The 21,417-nt window shown below is 40.2% G+C and overlaps 1 protein-coding gene across 9 annotated transcripts in view; it reads right to left on the reverse strand.

The window, feature by feature from the left end:
• Positions 1-683: 683 nt before the first annotated feature.
• trappc9 (trafficking protein particle complex subunit 9) overlaps positions 684-21,417 on the reverse strand; it is a 154,153-nt gene continuing 133,419 nt past the window's right edge. For 7 of the 9 annotated variants that reach the window (XM_028963924.1, XM_028963921.1, XM_028963920.1 and 4 more), the window contains 2 exons: positions 2,006-2,229; positions 684-1,872 (listed from right to left, as the gene is read on the reverse strand). In XM_028963924.1, coding sequence (XP_028819757.1) covers positions 1,693-1,872; positions 2,006-2,229 — 404 coding nt within the window. In that variant the 3' untranslated portion in view covers positions 684-1,692. Of the gene's footprint in view, positions 1,873-2,005; positions 2,230-21,417 lie in introns of those variants that run through there. The other 2 variants (XM_028963923.1, XR_003743327.1) reach the window with 2 other exon arrangements.

The following is a 21,417-nucleotide window of genomic DNA, read 5'->3' on the forward strand; positions in this document are numbered from 1 at the left end:
GAGTAGTAAAACCAGTCTCAGTGGGGAATGAGATGATGCTGTTTTTGGTATCTGAAATTTGAATATATATGGATGTTGTGGCTTCAGTTGTTCAGTTGTGGCTGCTGTTTCTTATAAAATGAATAAAAATTCCAGTTACATTCATGCCATTTAGCAAACACCTGAGTGACTTGCAATCAGTTGTGTAAGATGGGAAGTCGCAGGTCCATGACGTTCTGCAGTTTTGTCTTGCGTGGAGGTTCATCACCTCCGTTCTCCATATCTTTGTCAAACGGCCTTCCCCCGAGCAAGATGTGTGAAAGGCCAGCCATTTGTTTGGGGTCCTCCGCTTTTGTCTTTGTTGGGCTGCGACACCCCCCAAACAGGAGACGCCAAGGGCCGGGAAACGACAACGAGAGCGACAGGGTGGCAACTTCCTGGGAGTCAAATGTATAAAAGAATTTTCTCTTATGGGCACTTCTTTTTCCTCTCTATTCGGGAGCTGGGGGGATTTTTCCTCCACTTGTTTTCTCCTGGACCAGGCGACCTCTCTGTAGCTTGGCTCCTGGTTTTTATCTCTCTTCCTCTATTCCTTTCTTCTTTCTTTTATTTTGGGTTTTTCTGTAACATTGGTAACTTTTTTACGTACAATATTTACATGTAACTGCAATAGTAATCTACTGGTGTTAATAAATTAGATACTGTTCATTCTTTTAAGCTTTATTGTGCCATGCCTCTTTCTGCCAGGTAACATCAGATTGGAGTGTTTTAATACAGTTCTTTGTGCAGAGATTTTATACTTCTTTTTACAGTAGTGACAGGGACAGTCCCCCTCGAGATGCTCAGGGTAGTAAGTGGGGTTTGTGACTTCTGGTTCATATATGAAGTCTACTGTCACTCCTATCATTTTCCTGGTTAATAGTCAACTACAGCTCAAAAACCAATTAATCTCGACCTCCTTAAAGGCAAAGTCTCCATCCAAAGATTCATCATTTGCATTGAAGAAATGAAGCAATCATCACTCCACAATGTTGTCATATTTACAGGCTTGTTTTCAGGAGTTTAAGCAGTAGACAAGATAGAGAAGCCTCTTCCCCATCATGTATTGTTGGTGCAGAGATAAATAGTTACATTTTTGGTGGATCAGTAAATGAAACATTTGCCATTTGTACATGTGACAACACTTAACATCGGCATTCTCTCACAAACAACATTCAAACACAACAGCAGTACATTAATGAAGTAGAGATGATGAGCAGAACAGTATCAACTTTCAATGTGAACGTAAAACAATGTATGCATTTCATGCACATCGATGTAATTGTCCAAAAAAGTGCAGCATAAGTGTGGATACATGGTTAACCAGATGAAGGCGGTGGTGATCCCTCGCTCGACACATTGCTGCTGGGTAAAATGTGATTACGATCACTGACTTCCAGACTGTGAAAGGAAGTGGGGATGAAAGGATGTGCCCTGCTTGTTGTCAGAACTACACAATAAATGAACATTTCTCAGGTCAGTTTATTATTTTAACTCACAGAAGAAGCAAATGATTTGAATCCAGAGGTTGAATGCTTTATGAAACAATGTTTATATGACTTCTTAGCATCCATAGAAAGATGGTGAATAGCTTTTTGCTTTATGGGAGAACTGATTAAAGAAAGTGACTGCCTTTAATTTCATTCATTTTTTTCTTCTTCCTGTGTATCGCCCTCAGGCTCCATTCTCAATGGGTGACTCCAGTGCACGGATGTGGACAGTGGGAAGGCCGAAAAAGGCAGGTGGGAGGTCCCGTCTGGTGCTGTCGTCCTGGAATTTGATGCTCAGATAGAAGTCCCCAGTGTAGAGGAAGAGCAGGGCACCGGTGCATGTGGAGCTGAACGTGGGGTTCACCTGCAGCAAGAAAAGACAAAAAAACAAAGACAATGAAACTCCAGAACTAAGAAAGAGAGCAGAATTCTTACTACTGGAGTTTCTCAGTATGGTATTAAACTCTGAACTGTGAAACGGCACGTTCGCAAGGCACCTTGTCGATGTAAAAGGTGTTGGACCCGATAAAGGTGACGGCGTCCTGCAGGTCGTGGTTCTGGATGCCATTCTGGTAATCCTGAAAGGCCACCAAGGTAAGAGCCAGAGGCCCCACCTCCTTCTTGCTGTGATTGGTCAGTTTGACCTCCAGTGACACAGGGTCTCCCACCCTGCAGTCGGTAACGATGTCACAATCACACTGCTTCCCGTTCACCAGCACATCTGATCAGAGAGGAAGAGACACAGAATTATTAAACACAAAACCACATCATAATATATATTTTTTAAATATATGATTATATTTTCTTGACTAAATAAATAACCACTGGGGGAGAAAATGGAAAGTGAGGTAGAGAGTAGAATATAATGAGGGGAAAGAAAAGTTGTCAATTTGTCATGGTGCTCTCCTGGGTGTGGTGCAGCCAGGCAAGTAGACTAAACATAATTTGCTGTCGTAGTTAATTCTGTATCATTCCATCACCTCTTTCTTATCCTTTTTTTTTTACATTTCAGTTAAAAACCTTTAAACAAAACAGCAAAACAGGGGGAACCAAAAACTAAAAATATATATATCTTCAATTACAAATTTCCCAAAAACCTAAGTTATATGTGTCATACTAGATCAAGATATATCTGGTATAACATAATCATGCACGCACAAGCACACACACACACACACACACACGACCGATCATACCAACGAGCACGACATACCAATACATGGTCGGGTGAAGAAAATACAATAACAAGGGAAAGAAAAAAGAAGAACTTTCATTCTGGATGTTGGCATCTGCCAGATACTGTAAATGTAGAAAATGTGCACGTAGGGGTGAGTTTAGGTTCGGTTCGCTTCCACAGCATCAGCTGATCTGTTCATGGTCTGCTGCTGTATGGAGTAGAAATGTGGAGAAAAATGAATAGAGTTGTATAGTTATTCTAGTGTGACTAACGTGGGTATGTTTCAGAAAGGAAACTTGGGAGTTTTACAGAAAAGCATCGTGGGCATATAGAAACTGGCAACAAGGACATTCTGAATATAGCCGCTTTTACACAAATGTTTCACTGCTACTTTGAAGCGACACCTTCCAAGAGTGATGAAAAAAAAAAATTCAAAGCATTGTTGCTATGATATGTGCAAATTATAGGTGCATAACGTTCTAAATAGGAAAGACACAAATGTGAGAGGAAGTGTGGCGCTCTCCGATTGGTCAGTAAAGCCACTCTGAATGCCGCCTCCCAGGTGGGAAGTGACTGAAAATACACAAAGTGTTTTATAATTGCCTTACATAACCACGTGGGGAGCCCACAAGAGAGCCCAGAGTGATCGACTGGGCAGGGATGTTAGTGCCGCTGTGCTTAACTGGAGGTGGATAATAAAGTGTGTAAGGTGTGTGCGTATGTGAGTGTGTGTTTGTGTGAGTAGGATAGACTTTTGAACTCTTCCACATCACAGGTGTGACAATGTCACTAGCAATCTATGTATGACTACGGTATATAGTAACAGCAGCAGTCCTGGGAAGGACAATGCTGCACTCTGATTGGCCGCTTTTATAAAGGTAAATGCAGATCATCTTCATCATCATCAAAAAATACAAAACAAACTCATCTTTCTAAAACCTTGCTGGGCTGTAAAAGATTCATGTCTGTTGTGCAGAGGTGTGCAGTTGACTGATTAATGAGCAGCCAATGAATTACAAAGTATTTGGAATATTACAAACAGTAATTTTTCTTCAAATTATCAAATTTATTATTTTTTTTACAAATGCTCTTACTGCACAGAGGGTTAATAGCACTCCTCCAAAAAAATTCTTCCCCAATTCTGTAATATCAATGAAATCACTCACAACACACACACACACACACACACACTCACTCTCTGGTTAATCTTTGGCCAGTATGTGGCTGTGATGTAACAGTGGTGGGTGGTCCTTAACTAAGACACTAGTTGCCACGGCAGCTTCATTCGCTGCCTAACGAGAGAGGGGTGGAGGGGTGAGGGTGAACATGTTTGGGGTCAGAGAGGTCATTTCCCAGCGTGCTCTCTGTGCCAGGAGGGCTGTCAAGTGCGACCTTAATTCAGGTTGCGTACGTGGCCAAAGACCCTGATGTCTCACCCTTTATTAACCTTCACTGGCAGACACAGGATATTCAACGTTTGTCTTACAATGAAGAAAATGAGAAGTGTCCAGCGCGAACCGCTCACAAAGCCAATTTCCGTATCTTTTTTCCGCGTAATCCCTTTTGTCAGCATGCTTTGCATATTAATGTGTCCTTTCAGGAAAATTCTGGGAATTGTGAATGCACCTGTGCCTCTATGAAAGTATGCAAATTCCGGGAAACACCACAAATCATATATCTGTAAAATGACAGGTCAGCTCATACTGAGATTTATGATATGATGAGTGTAATTTATGATATGATCATGTAATGAACCTGATTCTGCAGCAGTCATATTTTGCCACCATATCATATTCTGTGTCATTCCTACCCTTACACAACACTTACACCATACAATTTATTTTCATATAAACCATAAGTATTTCTGCTTTGACCTGACCAATATTACATTTCTGACAGATAAAAGCTGTCCCATCAACACAGAGCAAAGGCTCAACTGTCATGTATGAAATATTACATTTAGTTACAAAAGTACAATCAGTATAATAAACATAAGTAGTGATTTAGTTTTTGTAATGGAGCAATTATGCGTATTTCATCCAGTAGGTGCTTCTAAAAAAGGTGTGACACTTGAAGATGGCAATTGGAATAGGTTCCTCCACTGAGGAGCCAGATGTGTGTGTGTGTGAAAATGTTCATCTGAACAGGTCGTATAGTCTTCAGCGTAAGCCCAGCCAGTACAGATTTGCTGTAGTCCAGTTTAGAGATGACCAGGGACTGAACAAGTAATAGTGCAAAATATAGATTCTGCATCAATCATGCGGTTGATCTGCTGTGGTGACCCCTAATGGGAGCAGCCAATTGTTCATCAAAACCATCAAAACCATTTAAAATAAACTGCATTTGGATGTAGCCACACCCCTAATGTTTATGATGCCGCGTGTGTGGTGGAGCAGAAGGCTGCTGCACGTGTGGCTGGAAAGGACTTCGTTATTCAGCGAACAGGCTGGGGAACAGAAGAACAGAGGTTGACCTCTCGATCCATCGTCACTTCTAAGCACTGTTGACCTGCTTCTGTCAAGCCTCTTCATGCAGTCAAGTGTCTGTGTGTGTGAGGAGGTTGTGCTTATGGAGCATTCAGGTCGACTGCGTGTAGAGAACTTGGGTGTAGACAGTCAGTGGACGAGAGTCAATTTCATCTCATTAGATCAGAAGTTCTTGTAAAAGCAACCGGAAAATGCTACAGATTGTGCTTCATGCAGCCGTGTCGCCACACTGAGCAGGGGTGAGGGCTGGAGAGAGAAAGGAGAGAACAAGAAAAAGAATCACAGAAGTAAGGAGACCAGACGGGTGGCCATCATTCATAAGGGACGGGACCTCCACCTTACATCTGCCGCTGTTGTACATACACTTGTTTCGTTTGCAGTATTTTAAGACCTTTCAACTCTGGATTTTTAATGATATTTAAGGCCTTAAGTTTGGAAAATCTAATGTAATACTTTTTAAGGATCTGTGGAACCTGTACATGTATTGCTCTCTACTGTATATTGTATTGGAACCAATTCTATTTGACACAGTGGTGGGAAATCCTGGGAAGCATCTGGCCACACGGAAAATTCTGGATCAACTTGAGGGAAAATAAATGTTCAAGGGAGAGGAGCCCTGTGGCCTGACGAAAGTAGACCTGAGTCAACATCATAGAGGGAGGTGTTAAGTGCATCGTGGTGTCATTCAGCAAATATCGGCCAATCACTCTTCAATAAACCACTGGGGTGAGTGCTATGAACAAACCTTTTCTGAAAAACCGTTCCTCCCAACGATCAGTAAAAAACGTGCTCACGTTTGTCTCTTCATGAGCGAGACCTAGATGTCATTTCGAATAATATTTAGAATGGCCAGAGATGCCTGTGTGGAGAATTTGGACGGTTCGTGGCGTGCTGTTTTTCCGTCACTGGTTTCCAGTGGACGTAATCAGAAGGCTGCCGGTTCGATTCCGGATCCGCCAAGGTACCACCACTGAGCAAAAGTACCATCCCCACACACTGCCCACTGCTCACCAAGGGTGATGGGTAAAAAGCAGGGGACACATATCGTTGTGTGCACGTGTGCTGTTGCAGTGTTTCACAATGACAATCACTTCACTTTCACTTCACTTTAAAAGAAAGAGATAAAAAATACTCCTCCCACACAATTGGGCATTTAATGCAACAATAGACTTTGACATTTTAGGCTAAACTGAACTCTCTCTCACAGACTCTGTCAGACTGTGCCGACTCCAGCCTGTTGCCACTGAGATTGTGCAGCTCATAAGCAAGCAGGCCATGCTGGTTGCTCCTGAAATATGTCTGGCGTCTGTCTGCTTTCTGGCTGTGAATTATTACTGCAACAGGAGCGAACAGGCGGTGAAGCAGCGAGCAGCAGTGAGCATCTGCGCAGGAGAACAGCTTCTCCAGCAGGTCCAATACGTATCAACCTGAACCCACGTGCAAGATGGGACTGAGATTTTAGACTGAACCCTTAATAAAGAGCTGCAATGTCTATGGAATCTATCACGTAGCAAATTATTCTTGGACCCACCAAATGAGCGCTCCATTAAAAAAGACAGGTGAGTCAGGCCACACCCTGTTTAGGCTGTGCACCACACAGGCTAGAACCACCAAAGCTTAATGCACAAGCAGTGACAAAATGATGTTGAAAATATCTTGATTACTGCAGAAGCCATTTAAATCCTCCAAGCATTTAAAACAGATACAGGGGAATCTCAGGGGCTCACAAGGTTGCTAGGTCAGGAGGCCGCAACGCGTAACCAACTCTTCAGTGCAGAGAGAAATGAGCCATTAAGGCTAAACACTGCTTAACCACCAACCATTAGAACCTGAACATGCGTTAAATGGCGGAAGGGTTCTGAACGGGTGCAGGAGTGTTAAAGAGAACTTCCTCTAATAATCTGCAAATCATAAGGAAAAGGCCATAAAAACGTCTTGTCAATATGATGCAAATGGCGGTATAGTAAACTTACAATCATGAAGAGGGTAACAATCCATTCCTCTAATGTAAAGTAAATTAATAAAAAGCAAATTAATAAGTAAATGAATAAGCATCGCATCTAGAAACTTACTTCTGTTCTGTATTTACTCTGGGCCTGGATAACAGCATCATCCATCAACCAGATTCCATCAACCACAGACAGCTACTCGGACTCAGTCAAATTTTTTCTCTTTTTTTTTTTTTACATTGAATAACGAGATTGAAGACTGAAAACTAAGCACTTGTTGGCTGCTTTTCCTTCACTCATTTTAATGAGCCTGATTCATGACGATGACAATCCTGTGAAAGCAGCTATGATGGTACACTGATGAAGGCGACTCAGAAGACTGCTTTGTTTTCTTCTGTTGAAAGAAAAAAAATATGTTGCCTGTGGTAAATTATAAAAAAAAAAACTCTGTCATAGTCTCCACAGTCTGTCTCCAAACCTTTGACTGTTAGTAAAAAAAAAAGGCATCATCTGGATAGGTAAGTGTCTCCCATTGGATAATTACTGCATAAATGATTTATGTTTCAGAAGGTAAAAAGTCATTTAACCCTAACTGACGGAAATGAGAAGCTGATCCCTGCATGTCGGAAGACAAATCCTGTAGAGATGGGAAAGATGTTCATCTGTTTCAGAAGGGTCAAATTATTGACTAGCATCAATCAAATGAAATGTCTAAGGAGATAAAAACGCATTATTAAAAAAAGGGGAACAATATTCATTGTGGAGGAAAAGTAGTTCGGTTAAAAAAAATGATCGCAGATCACTGAAACAATTGGTGAAATAAAGTCATAATAAAAAAAGGTGAGGTGCTGAACTCACAGCTACATCCAACAGTGACAGTACGAACATTTCCACACGCACAATGTGAAGGGAGCTCGAGAGGTTGGCATTAGACAGCTGCGTAGCCTTAAAAATCTAATTGGAAAACCGTCTAATTGTAAAAACAAAAACGGCTTACTGTTGCTAGGGAGCATAAAGATTAGACTCTTGAGTAATGGAAGAAGGTCATGTGATTTAATGGGTTCAGATTTACCCACTTCCAGAGTGATGGGCATGTCTGCGTGAGAATGGAGGGGCGGTGGTGGGGTTATGGTTCGTGGAGCATTAGACATCACTTTCACACATGGATTCAGAGTTCAGATCTTAAGAATAAGAATATTGAGAATATTTGGGATCTGCTGGAGAAGAATATGCACAGCAGTCTGATTGCCCTTAATGCAAGATCTTAATGCAACTCTATACAGAAATAAATGTTGTGACATTGTAGAAGTTCCTCTGGGTATTTTACACATTCAAAGTGAAGTGATTGTGATACACAGCAGCACAGCACACGGTGCACAGAGAAATTTGTCCTCAGCATTTAACCCATCACCCTAGCAGTGAGCAGTGGGCAACCATGACAGGCGACAGGTGGGGACAGTGCTTTGCTCAGTGGCACCTTGGCGGTTCGAGTTTCGAACCAGCAACCTTCTGATTATGGGGCCGCTTCCTTAACTGCTAGGCCACCACTGTAATATTTATCTTTCATTAAGATAAAAGCAGCTAAGCCTGAGATGCAAGCAGATATGAATTGAATTCACCTGAAAAGAAAAAGAAAGAAAGCTGTTGGTTCTTTTTGATGCAGGTGATGAAACCCAGTTTCATCTGACAATCTCTACACTTCCAGTGGCAGAGGAAATAATATTAATGACAACACACAATCACCACTGCCAGATAAATTTTTTTCTCAGAAAATAAAATGCTACAAACAGATTACAGCTGATATCAGAAAGAGAAAATGTACATTCACATCACAAGCCTCACTGTTCTAGTCATATTTCTTTCCCCTGCTTAAAACTTAAAAGCTCACACATTCCTGTTCAGAAGATTTCTGAAGCACTGGCTGATGACGACAGTGCCCAGTGTGAGTGCTGCCATAAAAATCAGATGAACTCCAATCCGACTGCTCCCTTTCATACTGCTTGGCCACAAATCAGACATATCTGATCTAAGACCTCATATGAAAGCGTCTCTAATCTGATATGAAAACATCTGATTTCTGTACCCGCATATCCATGGAAACACCAGATCTGTCACATTGAAAAGAAATCTGGTCACTTGAGCTTAATAATGAATCAATATTGAGTCAAACATTAATTGCTTCGTGATTCTTTGAGATTTTAGCTTTGAGTTAATATTATGGAGTGCTATAAGTGGCAAAATTAAACAGATAAAAAAAAACAATAATTAAATAATAAAAAATAATTTGTAATATTTTGATTTTACATTATAAATGTATATTATAAATGAGACAGCATTTAGCAGATTCCCTTAGCAGATCCAGAACAAGGTACAGTAGTTACAGTAGTAGTTTATTATCTATTTAATTTTGGAACTCGTACATTACTAATACTTATAATAATAACAATAATTATAATAAAAACAATGTAATATCAAGAGTATAACCCTAGAGCAATACTCCAGCCAATCAAACGCAACTTTCCCACTAAAAAACAAAAGGCAGAAAAAATGAATCAAATAAGCAAAGATGCCAAAAACCCTGCATGGAATGAAATATGCATGATCCCCATGGCTGTAGTGGAGACCTAGCTATATATAATGTGCCCATCCGGGTTAAATATTTGCGTAGCGAGGGAGCGCACAGTTTGATTAGACCATAGGGGAAGATATACGCTCCGAAAAAATGGAAAAGTAAACACAGGTATTAGACATCGGCTGAAAATATTACAGTGCAGCCTACTGATTGCTTTCGAGGGAGAAGGCGCAAATATGGAAAGAATGAAGCAAAAGAGTGATGTTCAATTCATCTTTAGCACTGTATTAATATAAGGTATTATGTGCATGTACATTCTAAAATATAATCTATTTGATTGAAAACCAGACAAATGACAAATGAAATGACAGACAAATGAGAAAAGTGCATTTTTTTTTTTGGAATAAACTCAGAAACTCTCTGCTCCCTTGAAAGAACGTTCTCATTCCAATCTGCTACATGCAGTGTTTATAATAATTAAGCAATGGTAGGGAATGGAAATTATTTCCATTATTTCCATTTGCGAATAATTGCGAGAATTCTGACTTTTTCAGTTTTTGGCTGTCTTGCACACGTGCACTAAACGTCTGTACGTTACCTTGTTTGAATGTTACGTGTAGCACTATTCTGGAGAAACGCTGTTTGTATAATTTGTACGTAAGCCCTCCATTTACTCTCATTCCACCATCTCATTTAATTGTTCCACCCGATAACCGATTAGTTCCCTGTTAATGAGGTACTCTACCTCTCACACTGAACTGCTAATGCGTGTAGAGATCGCCTGGAGGAGAACAATCTCACTCTACTCTTGATATTGTGAGTCTATTTAAATAATCACAGCTCCACTGGTGCACCCCTCAAACACTCAGATTTATTACAGTGGCCATAATGGGCCCAAATCTTGGGTTGATTGCAAGCGAAGGCATATCTGAGAAGCAATTTCCCCAGATGGAGGGCGAGACAATGGATTCATAGCATTACGGATTTTGCAAGCAGTTTGAGAAAACAAAAATGTATAAAAATAAGATGCAAGTAAGAGGCGCTTCTTCTTACTTGCACACAGTGCTCAACACACAGTGATCAATTGTGGAGCTGTGACCCTTTTGAAACCGGTTTAAATCTGCACATCATAAGCTCCGGAAGAGGCAGAAAAGGGATAAATCTCATTCACAGAAACACAGATGGCTCAGCAGGAGTCTTTTAACGGAGTACTCATTCCCTCAGCCAGGTCTTTGGAGATTCTTACAGTAATAAGCTTCAAATGTAATCTTAAAAGTACGGCCGTAACAGGGCTCCTCACAGGTCAGCAGTAGAGCACGGAGGTACACCAAAACCAGACAATGAAGTTCTTTTTCGTTGTCATTGTGGTACACTGCGTAGCACAGAACACAACAAATGTGTCCTCTGAATTTAACCCATCGCCCTGGTGAGCAGTCTGTAGCCATGAATTGCTCAAGGGTACAGGTGTAACCATTTAGGCCTCAAAAGCTCACAGAATCTGACACAGCAAGTGCGGGATTTGAACCTGCAACCTTCCGGTTAAAAAAAACAAAACATTATGATTAACTGAAGGGATTCCAAAAATCTTGAATGAGCTCCGGCAAGTGAAGCAACTGAAGTGAATGGTGAAGAGAGAGCTAAGCACTTGGGCATGTCCTACAGGATAGGGCCCACAAAAGAACTTCTTGGGGACACGTTGGGAAACCCTAGGAGTGGCAGAAGACTATTGCTGGGGTAAGGGTCTTCCTTGGGGTTCTCAGGTTTCTTATGAGACTCCTAATATGTACACTATTGTTCAAATGTTTAGTGCGTTAAAATGCAAATGTCCTTGTTTTCGTAAGAAAAGAAAAAGGTTTTGTCCATTAACATTACATCAAATTAATCTAAAATCCTATCCAGACATTGTTGGTTATTAGAATAACTGACATTTTGAATGCCCATGGTCCGCAAAGCAATATTTAAAAAAGAAAATAAAAATCTAACTGTCAATGACTATTACTTATACATTTGTAATATTTTCTATTCAGTTGCAGATTTTGCGGTGTGTGTTAGCATGAGTGAATTAAATGATCTGACACTGAACTGAGTGAATGAACTACATTGAATTAAATCTGTAAAATGAGGAGCATAATATGAACTAATTTTTAAATTAAAAAACAAATAGCTGCCATTTGTTTCTTGCAAGGCTTCACTGATATGATTTTCATGATTGCTTAACTGCTAATAACAGGCTGAACTGTCATGCATTTCTAGGTAAGCTGGTAAAGTTGGGAATTATTGGTTTCCAAAAGAAAAACCACTAAAATAATATTAAACAACATCCGTATCATACAAATCTCATCTATCTTATGCCAAATAGCTTCTCTGGGGTTAAAGTTATTAAGAAATACTAATAAAATGATGAGGGGAAAAATATGAAGATGAGCAAGTCTCCCATTCACAGATCGATACCCTTAACACTGGAACTACAGGGGCCAGACAGCCAAAAAAACATTGGAAGAAGGTCGTGCTTTCGCCCCCAGCTCAGTGGCAATGTTCTCGGCAATGTGCCGTTTTATGGCTTAATATTCCTCTTCCGCTCTGCACTTGATTCACAAATGCCAGCCCACAATGGGAACATCTAAATATTTAACCAGACGGAGACCCCAGGAACGATTTCAGAAATCGAGAAAAAGAAAAACTGTGATAACGTTGCACAGTCATCATCAGGGCACGAGGACATGAATAAGTTATAGTGATTTATACTTTGTAACGCGTATATCATGGCTAAAGAAAAATACAACTTTGGATATATTTTCCATAAAGTTGCTCATGTGTTGTGGAGCAGGGTGATGAGAAGGTGTAGAAAAAGACTTAAAAAGCAATAATACGGAAGATTTTTCATTCATGGCATAATCTTTTTCACCTGAACACACACACACACACACACACACACACACACACACACCCTGAGGGTAGACTTCATCAGAACTGGGTAAACATTTCTCCTTTGTTCCTGGGCTGACTGTGACTCACTACGGAGGCCGCCGCATTTTTATTTATATCGGCCCTGTTTAATTACAGGCCTCTCACGCAACGCTGGAGATGAATCCTCTTCATTTCAGACATCAGGCGCTACGAACAGGAACGAGGGTGGTGGGGCGGGGCCAGCACAGCGCCGTCTCCAGCTCTTTGTGAGGAGATGGTCTAAAGTTTGGCTCTTCATGAGCAACATTTTGCACCAGTGCTAAATACATTTAAAAACAATGAGGTGTTATAGTTATACAAGGGAGGACGACAAAAAAAAAATCTGAGTTTGAAAAATTCCTCGATGAAAAAAGGGAGAACGGCTTTACTGACACATACATCAAGGACAGAAATGTTCGTCGCTCCATTTCAGACGTAATGCTATTCGGACATTTGCCGAGGTAAGTAATGGCTACAGTTAGAGTTATAAGATGGATTCAGCACTCTAGAGCCAGGCCATGTGACCACCATACAGTGAGCAGTGGTATTGTTAACCTGATGAACAGACTGTCTGATCGGAACTGAATTCTTTAGGGGTGGTGATCTAGCCGTGTTGCCTCTGCATAATCTAATATGGATAACCTGCAGAAACTCTGAATGAGATAATTAGTAATTATATTATATTGAATGAAGGTGTATAGATTTACATTAACAAGATTTTTAGGACAATTTCATAACAACACAAGATTTTTTTTTAATTGCCATCCAATAAACCGTCCAATCCGTGACCTTCTAGTTAGTGGTCAAACACATGTGAGCAGGTGCTGCAGATGATTATCATCTCGCACTAAAGCCCTTCTCTCGGCCCTTTAATTGCTATGCGACCTTGTGACATGCTAATAGCCCATGGGACTCAGTGGGGCTTTGTTTACACGAGTGCTGGGCAGTACGGCTCCAGTCGTGGGCTCGCTACGGTGGTACTCGCTCCTGATTGATATGAATAAAACTAGAGAGCAGGGGTCTTATTTATAGCGGTGACGTGTGCACAAAACGAAACTTTTGCCTCTTCCTATGCATACGTTGTGATCGATAGAAACAAATCTGAAGGCAGAATGTGTGCATATTTATTAACCATTGCGTGCAAACATTTTGGGGAGAAAAAATCTGATTCAAGATTGGTTTATTGCCAGTACAACACTATACACAGAATACACAGTACACTGTGTACTGAAATGCTGTTTCACACAGGCCCCCATAGAGCAATCGTAAAAGAAAGGAATACCTATTTGTATTTACACACTAAACTAAACTAAAACTTAAATACCGTACAGGACTTTAAAAGAAAAGCCAAACCTTTCTGTACACTGAACAAGGACAAACAGGACAACATCATGTTAGATGCTTGTAAGAGGATATGCTGGGTATTTCAAACAGGACACACAAGACAAGACAAACATGTGCAAAATGAATTGAGATGTGACCACAATGAGACCACAGATGAGTAAGAAACGTACATAATAATAATAAAACAATAATTACTTATGCTTGTGATTAATGCAATATACATTTAATTGAAATTATTTAGTCACATATTTATAATAGTGACAAAATAAATAAAAGAAATATATAAATTGACTCAAATCTTAACTTAATATACACATTTGAAGTGAAGTGTGAAGTTAATCAGTCTGATTGCTGGAAACACATAAATACGATCACATTTGTTCGTAACGTAACATAATAGATGCACTGGCATAGATTTGAATTTGAAGACAAATAGATTTTTTTTTTCCAGCCCACGATGATTGCTCATAGACTGATTTAGATTACCTAGATATGCACTTTGTCATATGTCATCTAACCTTTTGTTCTCAGAAACACAAATAAAAAATGTCTTTCTGTGTTGTCTCGGCCATGTCTGTGTCTACATCTTTCTCAGACACCACCCCAAACACACTTGTTGCACTCAGTATTGAAGCCATCTGTGTTCCAGTGGCAGACACTGTCTTTGGATAGAATCCTATTTGTATGATCACTTTAAAACATTTTTTTATAAAACCGGACCATCCGATTCACTCATTTCATTCGCAGCATTCGTTACCTGTTGCCACCCCACTACTAAGACAAGTCTTTTTTTTGGCTCCACTTCACCCACAATCACATCTATTAAGATTCTTACTTTTGCCCTTGGTTGCCATGATGCCGTTGTTTTTTCTTCAGGTTTATATAGGAGGGTTAAATATTCATGAGGTGATCAGCATTGAGCATGGTTGAATGGGGGCGTGTAGAGAGCGGAATGTCCAAATCCATGTATGAACAATCCCACGTAAAGCATATATCGCTTTCAGGTCTTTTCACACGTTTTCATACATCTTTTTACATGTCATTTTCATCTTTTGATCTCATGTACACTTTTAGTGTGATTTCTATGCAATTTGTTTTATAAATGAGACCCCAGAGCAGCACTGAAGTAATAGATGAAAGACAACTTTGATCCCAAATAACTAGTTCAGTTAAGACGCAATTTTCTAAAGGCTGGTCTTGTACTGTAACAGGATCTTCCTAACTGGCAGATCCTGTTAGAAGCTGATTTAGGAAAACAGCTCCTTTCTAAACAAAAGCAGTGCTGGAGTCATGATAATCAAAAATAAATGTATGGTTCCAAATGGACATTGATCAGCATCACTACTTACATTCAGAGCACATTACCCTGCTGTTAGACCAGACCACCACTGTGATGGACTAAAATGCAGTATAGGACCACATCTCATTACATCATTCTGCCTTGTTTTACCAAACACAAAATAAACCTTATATTCTTGTGTTAGAAAAGAGATCACAATATTGTGTTAACACTTCCTGAAGTTATTATGGTCATTAAGATTAGAAAGTGTTGCAGACACCTGGATTCAGCAACAGCAGAGTGGGAGATTACTGATAAACTTGACTAACATTAATAACACTGCACTATCAAAAAGGCCAATTTTGTGCAAATACTGTGAGATATATGCAGATTCTCAGCAAGGTCATTTATCAAAGAAGTGAGATAAGTGAAAAGAGCCTGATTTGTTAGTTTTATGATTGACGATATGGCAATGAATGAAAGCAACACCACCAGCATACATCAGCCCCAGCTTACCAAATGGGAAGGATGAAAAAAAAAAAGTAAAAAAAATTCTAGCCAGATCCTACCACTAAAAGAATGATCATCTCCATTTAGTTCCTATAGATATGGGTGGAGAAGCCCACAAAGGTGAAGCTGAACCATAACTCAAATGTCTTTTTTAATGGCACAGTGTCCTATTTCACAAGTACATGGATTGTTCGTTACCGCTAATGAGAGGTTTAGGCTATAATGGCTGAGGACCAGTGGAAACGTGGATTTACTGAGGCCTGAATGGCTGGTCGAGCATATCAGTCCTCTTATCCTTATCCTCAATGGTTATTAAAATGCTTGGAGTGTGTCCATCCTCTTGCCTGTTCATGTAGCTCCCGGATGGCACAAAACACTTTTCAACAAAAGACTGTCACACATTAAATCACTCTGTCGAGCACACATAAAAAAAATAGAAATCTTGCAGTCGGGAGGTTGCCGCAAATTAGTTATCTAATCTATTAGTTATCCAGTAAAATAAAAAAAGCTGTTATTTAGGGCTACTGGTTATACAGGTAGAAGGCAAAGATGACCATAGAAAGCAGAGATAGTGTAGAGGTATCAAATCACGTCAAATTTTCCACTGAAACAGCTTACATTGACTAAAGTGTCTCTTTTAAGAGTAGCAGTTGAGATGAGTTTAAACTGGAGCTCTGCCTGCTTGGAACAGTTGCATCAGAACCCCAACCCCCCCCATGAGAGACCACAACCTTACAAAAAATGTCCGAACATTTGCTTAATATAAAACAATACAACTTGACCCTTAGAATGCACATAACTGTATGTACTAAATTGTATTTCGAAATCAAACTAACAATAAAAAGAATGCTAACAATAGAAGAGTTCCCCCTTTGGGTTTTTATCTATCTTCTGATAATTATATCTGTGACATAGAACAAGAAAAACTTGAATATTTTTAGAAAATGTGCAAAATGATAATAACGACACTACCAAAAAAAAAAAAAAAGATTTTGCGTATATACGATTAACACAACGTATCAATAGACTACTCAACACCTACCAATGTAATGCAGCGAGGATATGCAGTGATGTACTTTTGAGCTCATTATGTTGTTATCAACATTAATTTACATCGGTATTGCACAAGGTTTTATGATGAGGGTGGTCTTTTAAATGGCGTGTTCAGTGTTGCTGTTGAAATGAAAAACACCAAGCAGACCATGGTGATCCTTCAACCTTGATTGGGATGGAAAAAAAGCATACATGGCTGAGAAGGCATTTCTTCACCTAGAACTCTCCTTAGCCCTCCCCCATCTCTGTGTCTGTCGCTCTACTACTTGCTCTTTGAATAATTCAGCGTTTATTCACGGCACGTGAAGGCAGTTCCAAGAATAGAACCGGCTGCTAAAAATGGCACAGAAGGCACCTAAATTAGAGCAACTCCCTCCATTATTTATGGTGCTGAGCGGTTAACGAGAGGGAGGCTGAGAGGAAAAGAGCTGAGTGTGAACGTGAGTGTGTTTGTACGTATTCGTTCCAGGCATGCTTTTAACAGCCGTCGCACAATCAAACAGCAGTTTAAAAAAGGCCAGACAGCGTAGTCTCTGGAGACGGTTATTCAGAGAGAAGGCAACAGCTAGTAACCCTAACACACAGTACACCACTAGACGCACTACACACTGTTATAAGGAACACACACATACGTAAATGTATAAATGCAATGCTGAGAAACAGTATTTGCCAGTATTATTTATTACGAAAAAAGAAAAGAACTGAACTGAAATATCAACTGGGCACAAATATTCAGGCCTTTAGCTCAGTACTTTCTTTGAGCTAAAACAGCCATGACTCTTCTTGGGAATGATGTAGATTTTTTTTTAATGAACCCGGTCAGATTGGGTGGGAAAAGTTGGTGTACAGACAGGTCTCTCTAAGTCAGGGCTCTGACTAGGCCATTGAAGGAGATTATCAGTTATCATGGACTGGGCTTAGGGTCATTGTTGTGTTGGCAGGTGAATCTTCAGCCCGGTCTGACGTCCTGAGCACTCTGGACTAGGTTTTCATCCAGGATATCTGGATATGCTAGTTTCCTTCAACTATAACCAGTGCCAGTATGCCACCTCCATAGTTCATTGTTGGGCAGGTGATAAGCAGTGCCTGGTTTCCTCCACATATACAGCGTACAATCAAGGCCATGAGACTAGAGAATATTTGAGAATTCTTACAGTCAGAAAGTCCTTTAGGCGTTTTTGCAAACTCTATGCGGCCAGAGTGATCTTTGGGTTCTTAGTTACCGCTCTCACTAAGGCTCTTCTCTTCTGATTGCTCAGTCTGGCCAGCTCGAGGAATAGTCCCGGTAATCCCGAACTCCTTCCATTTAAGGATTACGGAGGCCACTGTGCTCTTTTGACTTGCCACAATCCTGTTTCTTCAGGCTGTTCCTTCAACCTCATAAATAGATGTGTTTTTTCCACACCCTGTTCAATCAATTTCATTTCAGACATCTGGACACCTATGTAGGTTTGGACAGTAACCCCTATGTACGTTTGGAGGTTTGGCCCTCCTCCGCAGGCGGGGAGTGGGCAGTCTGACCCATTTGAGCATCTCTCCTCTCGTAACAGGTCTAATTGAAAATGCAAAGATGTCTACACAAGACAAGCATAAAGGATGTGAGGAAGCATAGGAGCTTACACAGGGAACTAAATTAGAATAATTAGAAAGACATGAGGATTAGTCCTCGCTGTAATTAAGAGAAACCCATTTTTCTAACAATACTGATGACATTTTTGACCTTTCACTTGAGAGCAAGGCCCATGCTTAGTGGGTGATGCGCTTACAGACAACTGAAAAATGGTGCCCATTATGTTTTAATTAGCCCACGTGATCTGAAAGGAGGGAACCCAGAGCCTCGATTGGAGGAAATGTTACATGATGTCACCTTCCATCCTTTTTGAGCGACTGCCATGCATCTGCATTAATGAGAAGCACCCTGCATATCCACAAACATGTTTGCATTGGCATTTGTGGAATATACACTCAAAAAACAGCAATATCTACATATAGTATAGGTATACATAAGCTGTATATGAGTCTGTACAGGAGTCAAGTTGTTTTATTATTATCCCTCTAGTCAAAATGATTTAAACATTTATCATTTTTGGTGTTACATTACTTATGTGCTTACTGACTACACCAGCAAACCTAGTCCATGCTACACTTCAGTACATGCTACCTATTATCCTGATTCATGTTGTCCTGCATTGAACCCTGTAAGATGCATGCTGTATTTTGAGTTGACTTCTGTCTGCTTTAAGCCATCGCATCATTTCTTTTTAATTTAGCAAAAAATAAAAAATGTCACACCATGTCCAGGGTGTGTGCCCCTCCTTCCTCAAACCGTATTACAGTAATTTTGAGAAATTATCTTTATAACAAAATCTATTACAGTAAGTAGATTTACAATGATTGTTATTATTATTATTTGCATTATATTATTATTTTTATGATGTTATTATATTTTTCAGGTAGTCACACATCATATATGATGATCCACATGTGCTTATTCATAGGTTTGATGCCTTCAGTGAGAATCTATGTAAATGGTCATGAAAATAAAGAAAACACATTGAATAAGAAGGTGTGTCCAAACTTTTGGCCTGTACTGTATGTATATCATCATATGTGATGTGTGACTACCTGAAAAATATAATAAACATCATACTGACACAAAAGTAAGCCATTAAGACATTAAACAAATTTGATTAACCTGTGGCACCGATGGCAGTGAATAAATGTTAAAGTGGCATCTGGGAGTCTTTGATCACTTTGATCACTGCAAAATCCCTAAGACATGCTTCACACGTGACTCCTGATTCTGCTCCTTGCCTTTATAGCATCTGTCTCAGCTCTCATTGCCAGACTAAATTACTGACAACACCACATCCATCATCATCTGCTATATAAATGTCACCAAATCAAAGTTTTCTATTTAAAAAAAAATTATTTGTGTTTGCTGATTTGACTTTGTTTGTACACTGGCTACAATAAGGCAGCAGTTGAAGAGAGGAGAGAGATGTGAGGAGCGGCGATGGATGGATGATGGAGGTGACGCGCCACTGTCTTCTTCGTTAGGGAGGGGGCTCGAACTTGGCAGCACTGGAAGATGCCACACAAGTGTAATGAGAAGAGGGATGGAGGCTATAGATTAAATGACAGGCGGTGGGGAGGAGGTGAAGAATGAAGTGATTAATGAGGTGAAGTCTGCCAGATGGAGTCTGAGCGCACTCCTATCTCCACTCTAAATAAATCTTAAAAAAGTCCAGAATTCAACTGCTGCCATTACCACCGAGGCACCGCCGGGTCAGCTGACTTAAAAAGGACCCCCACAGAAATGTAAATGTGTGGCTATTCCCTCAAGGTCCAGGCAATTTAAAGGCATAGAAACTGTGAAACTGGGCTTATCAAACTAAATCTGAGTGAATGAAGCAACAAAGAAGCTATCCTATGCCTAGAAGTCACTGTATAATCAATGAATCAATCTTCATTTGTAAAGTACTTGGATCCAATCACCTACCCATGAAAGAGATATGGAGGTCAAAACCTTTAATGAGCAAGCCCAAGATGTCTGAATCAGATTCACGTTAATTGGCCAAGTATGTGAGTCAACAGGGGTGAGAATTGGCAAGGATCTCACGATATTGTGTGACACAGTACATACGGCGATATTCAACTGTTCACTGAAATTGTAAAAATACAAGATAAACAAGATGCTGTGTACGATCTGTGTGGATCACAACAATTCAGCCAAAACAACATAACTCAGAACTGAATTTTGGACTAAATTTCTTTACAAAAATATCGATATTTGATGTCCCCCTATCGATATAATATTACGATACATTGCTGTATTGATATTTTCTAATATGAGTCAACATGCAAGGAATTTGAATCCGGTTGATGGTGTCTCTGCTACAAGAAGAAACTCCTGGAGCAAAGAAAGGAGAGGACACTGAGAGATACCAGGACTTCAGAATGAGATCCCATCCTCCTCGTGTCAGCAGTGATAACCCACATGAACCGAAGAGTGTGGAGAAACAAACTTGGTATAGTGAATGGTACAGACTACACATCAACCTGTTCAGTCAAATGCAGTCCTGCATTCTGTTCAGAAACTGTTTGCAGTGTGACTTGCATGGTGCCCGGTCTATGAGTTGTACATTCAGTGGAAAGTGGAAATGTTGGCTGAATTCACATTTTTGACCCTTATCAAAAAAGGTCGATGTGGTTCACAGCTCTTCTTATACACAGCGAATTCGAGCTCCTGGATTGTGAACACGGATTCAATCAATCCGCCAGGACAGACAAATTCTTTCATCCATTACAGGTCATGAGCTATCAGACGTAATGAGCCTTCCTAGCAGTAAAAGTGGCCTTTTAATGCACCCATCGCCACAGGAACTGTCCATCTGGCCTGCCAGCGATCTCCACACCTCTCACCTGAACAAACTCATTTTCTGCATGCTACACTGTTGTTCTTTTTCTGCTGGTAAAATGCTATAGCGGGAAGTGAAGACACTAGTCAGTTCTCCATGGCAACCGCTGATAGCAAATGCTAATGCACTACTTAAGCATATTCTGTTCTGGAGAACAATAATGCAGAAAGAT

The sequence above is a fragment of the Denticeps clupeoides genome, chromosome 20, assembly GCF_900700375.1.
Source record: "Denticeps clupeoides chromosome 20, fDenClu1.1, whole genome shotgun sequence".
Taxonomy (NCBI): domain Eukaryota; kingdom Metazoa; phylum Chordata; class Actinopteri; order Clupeiformes; family Denticipitidae; genus Denticeps; species Denticeps clupeoides.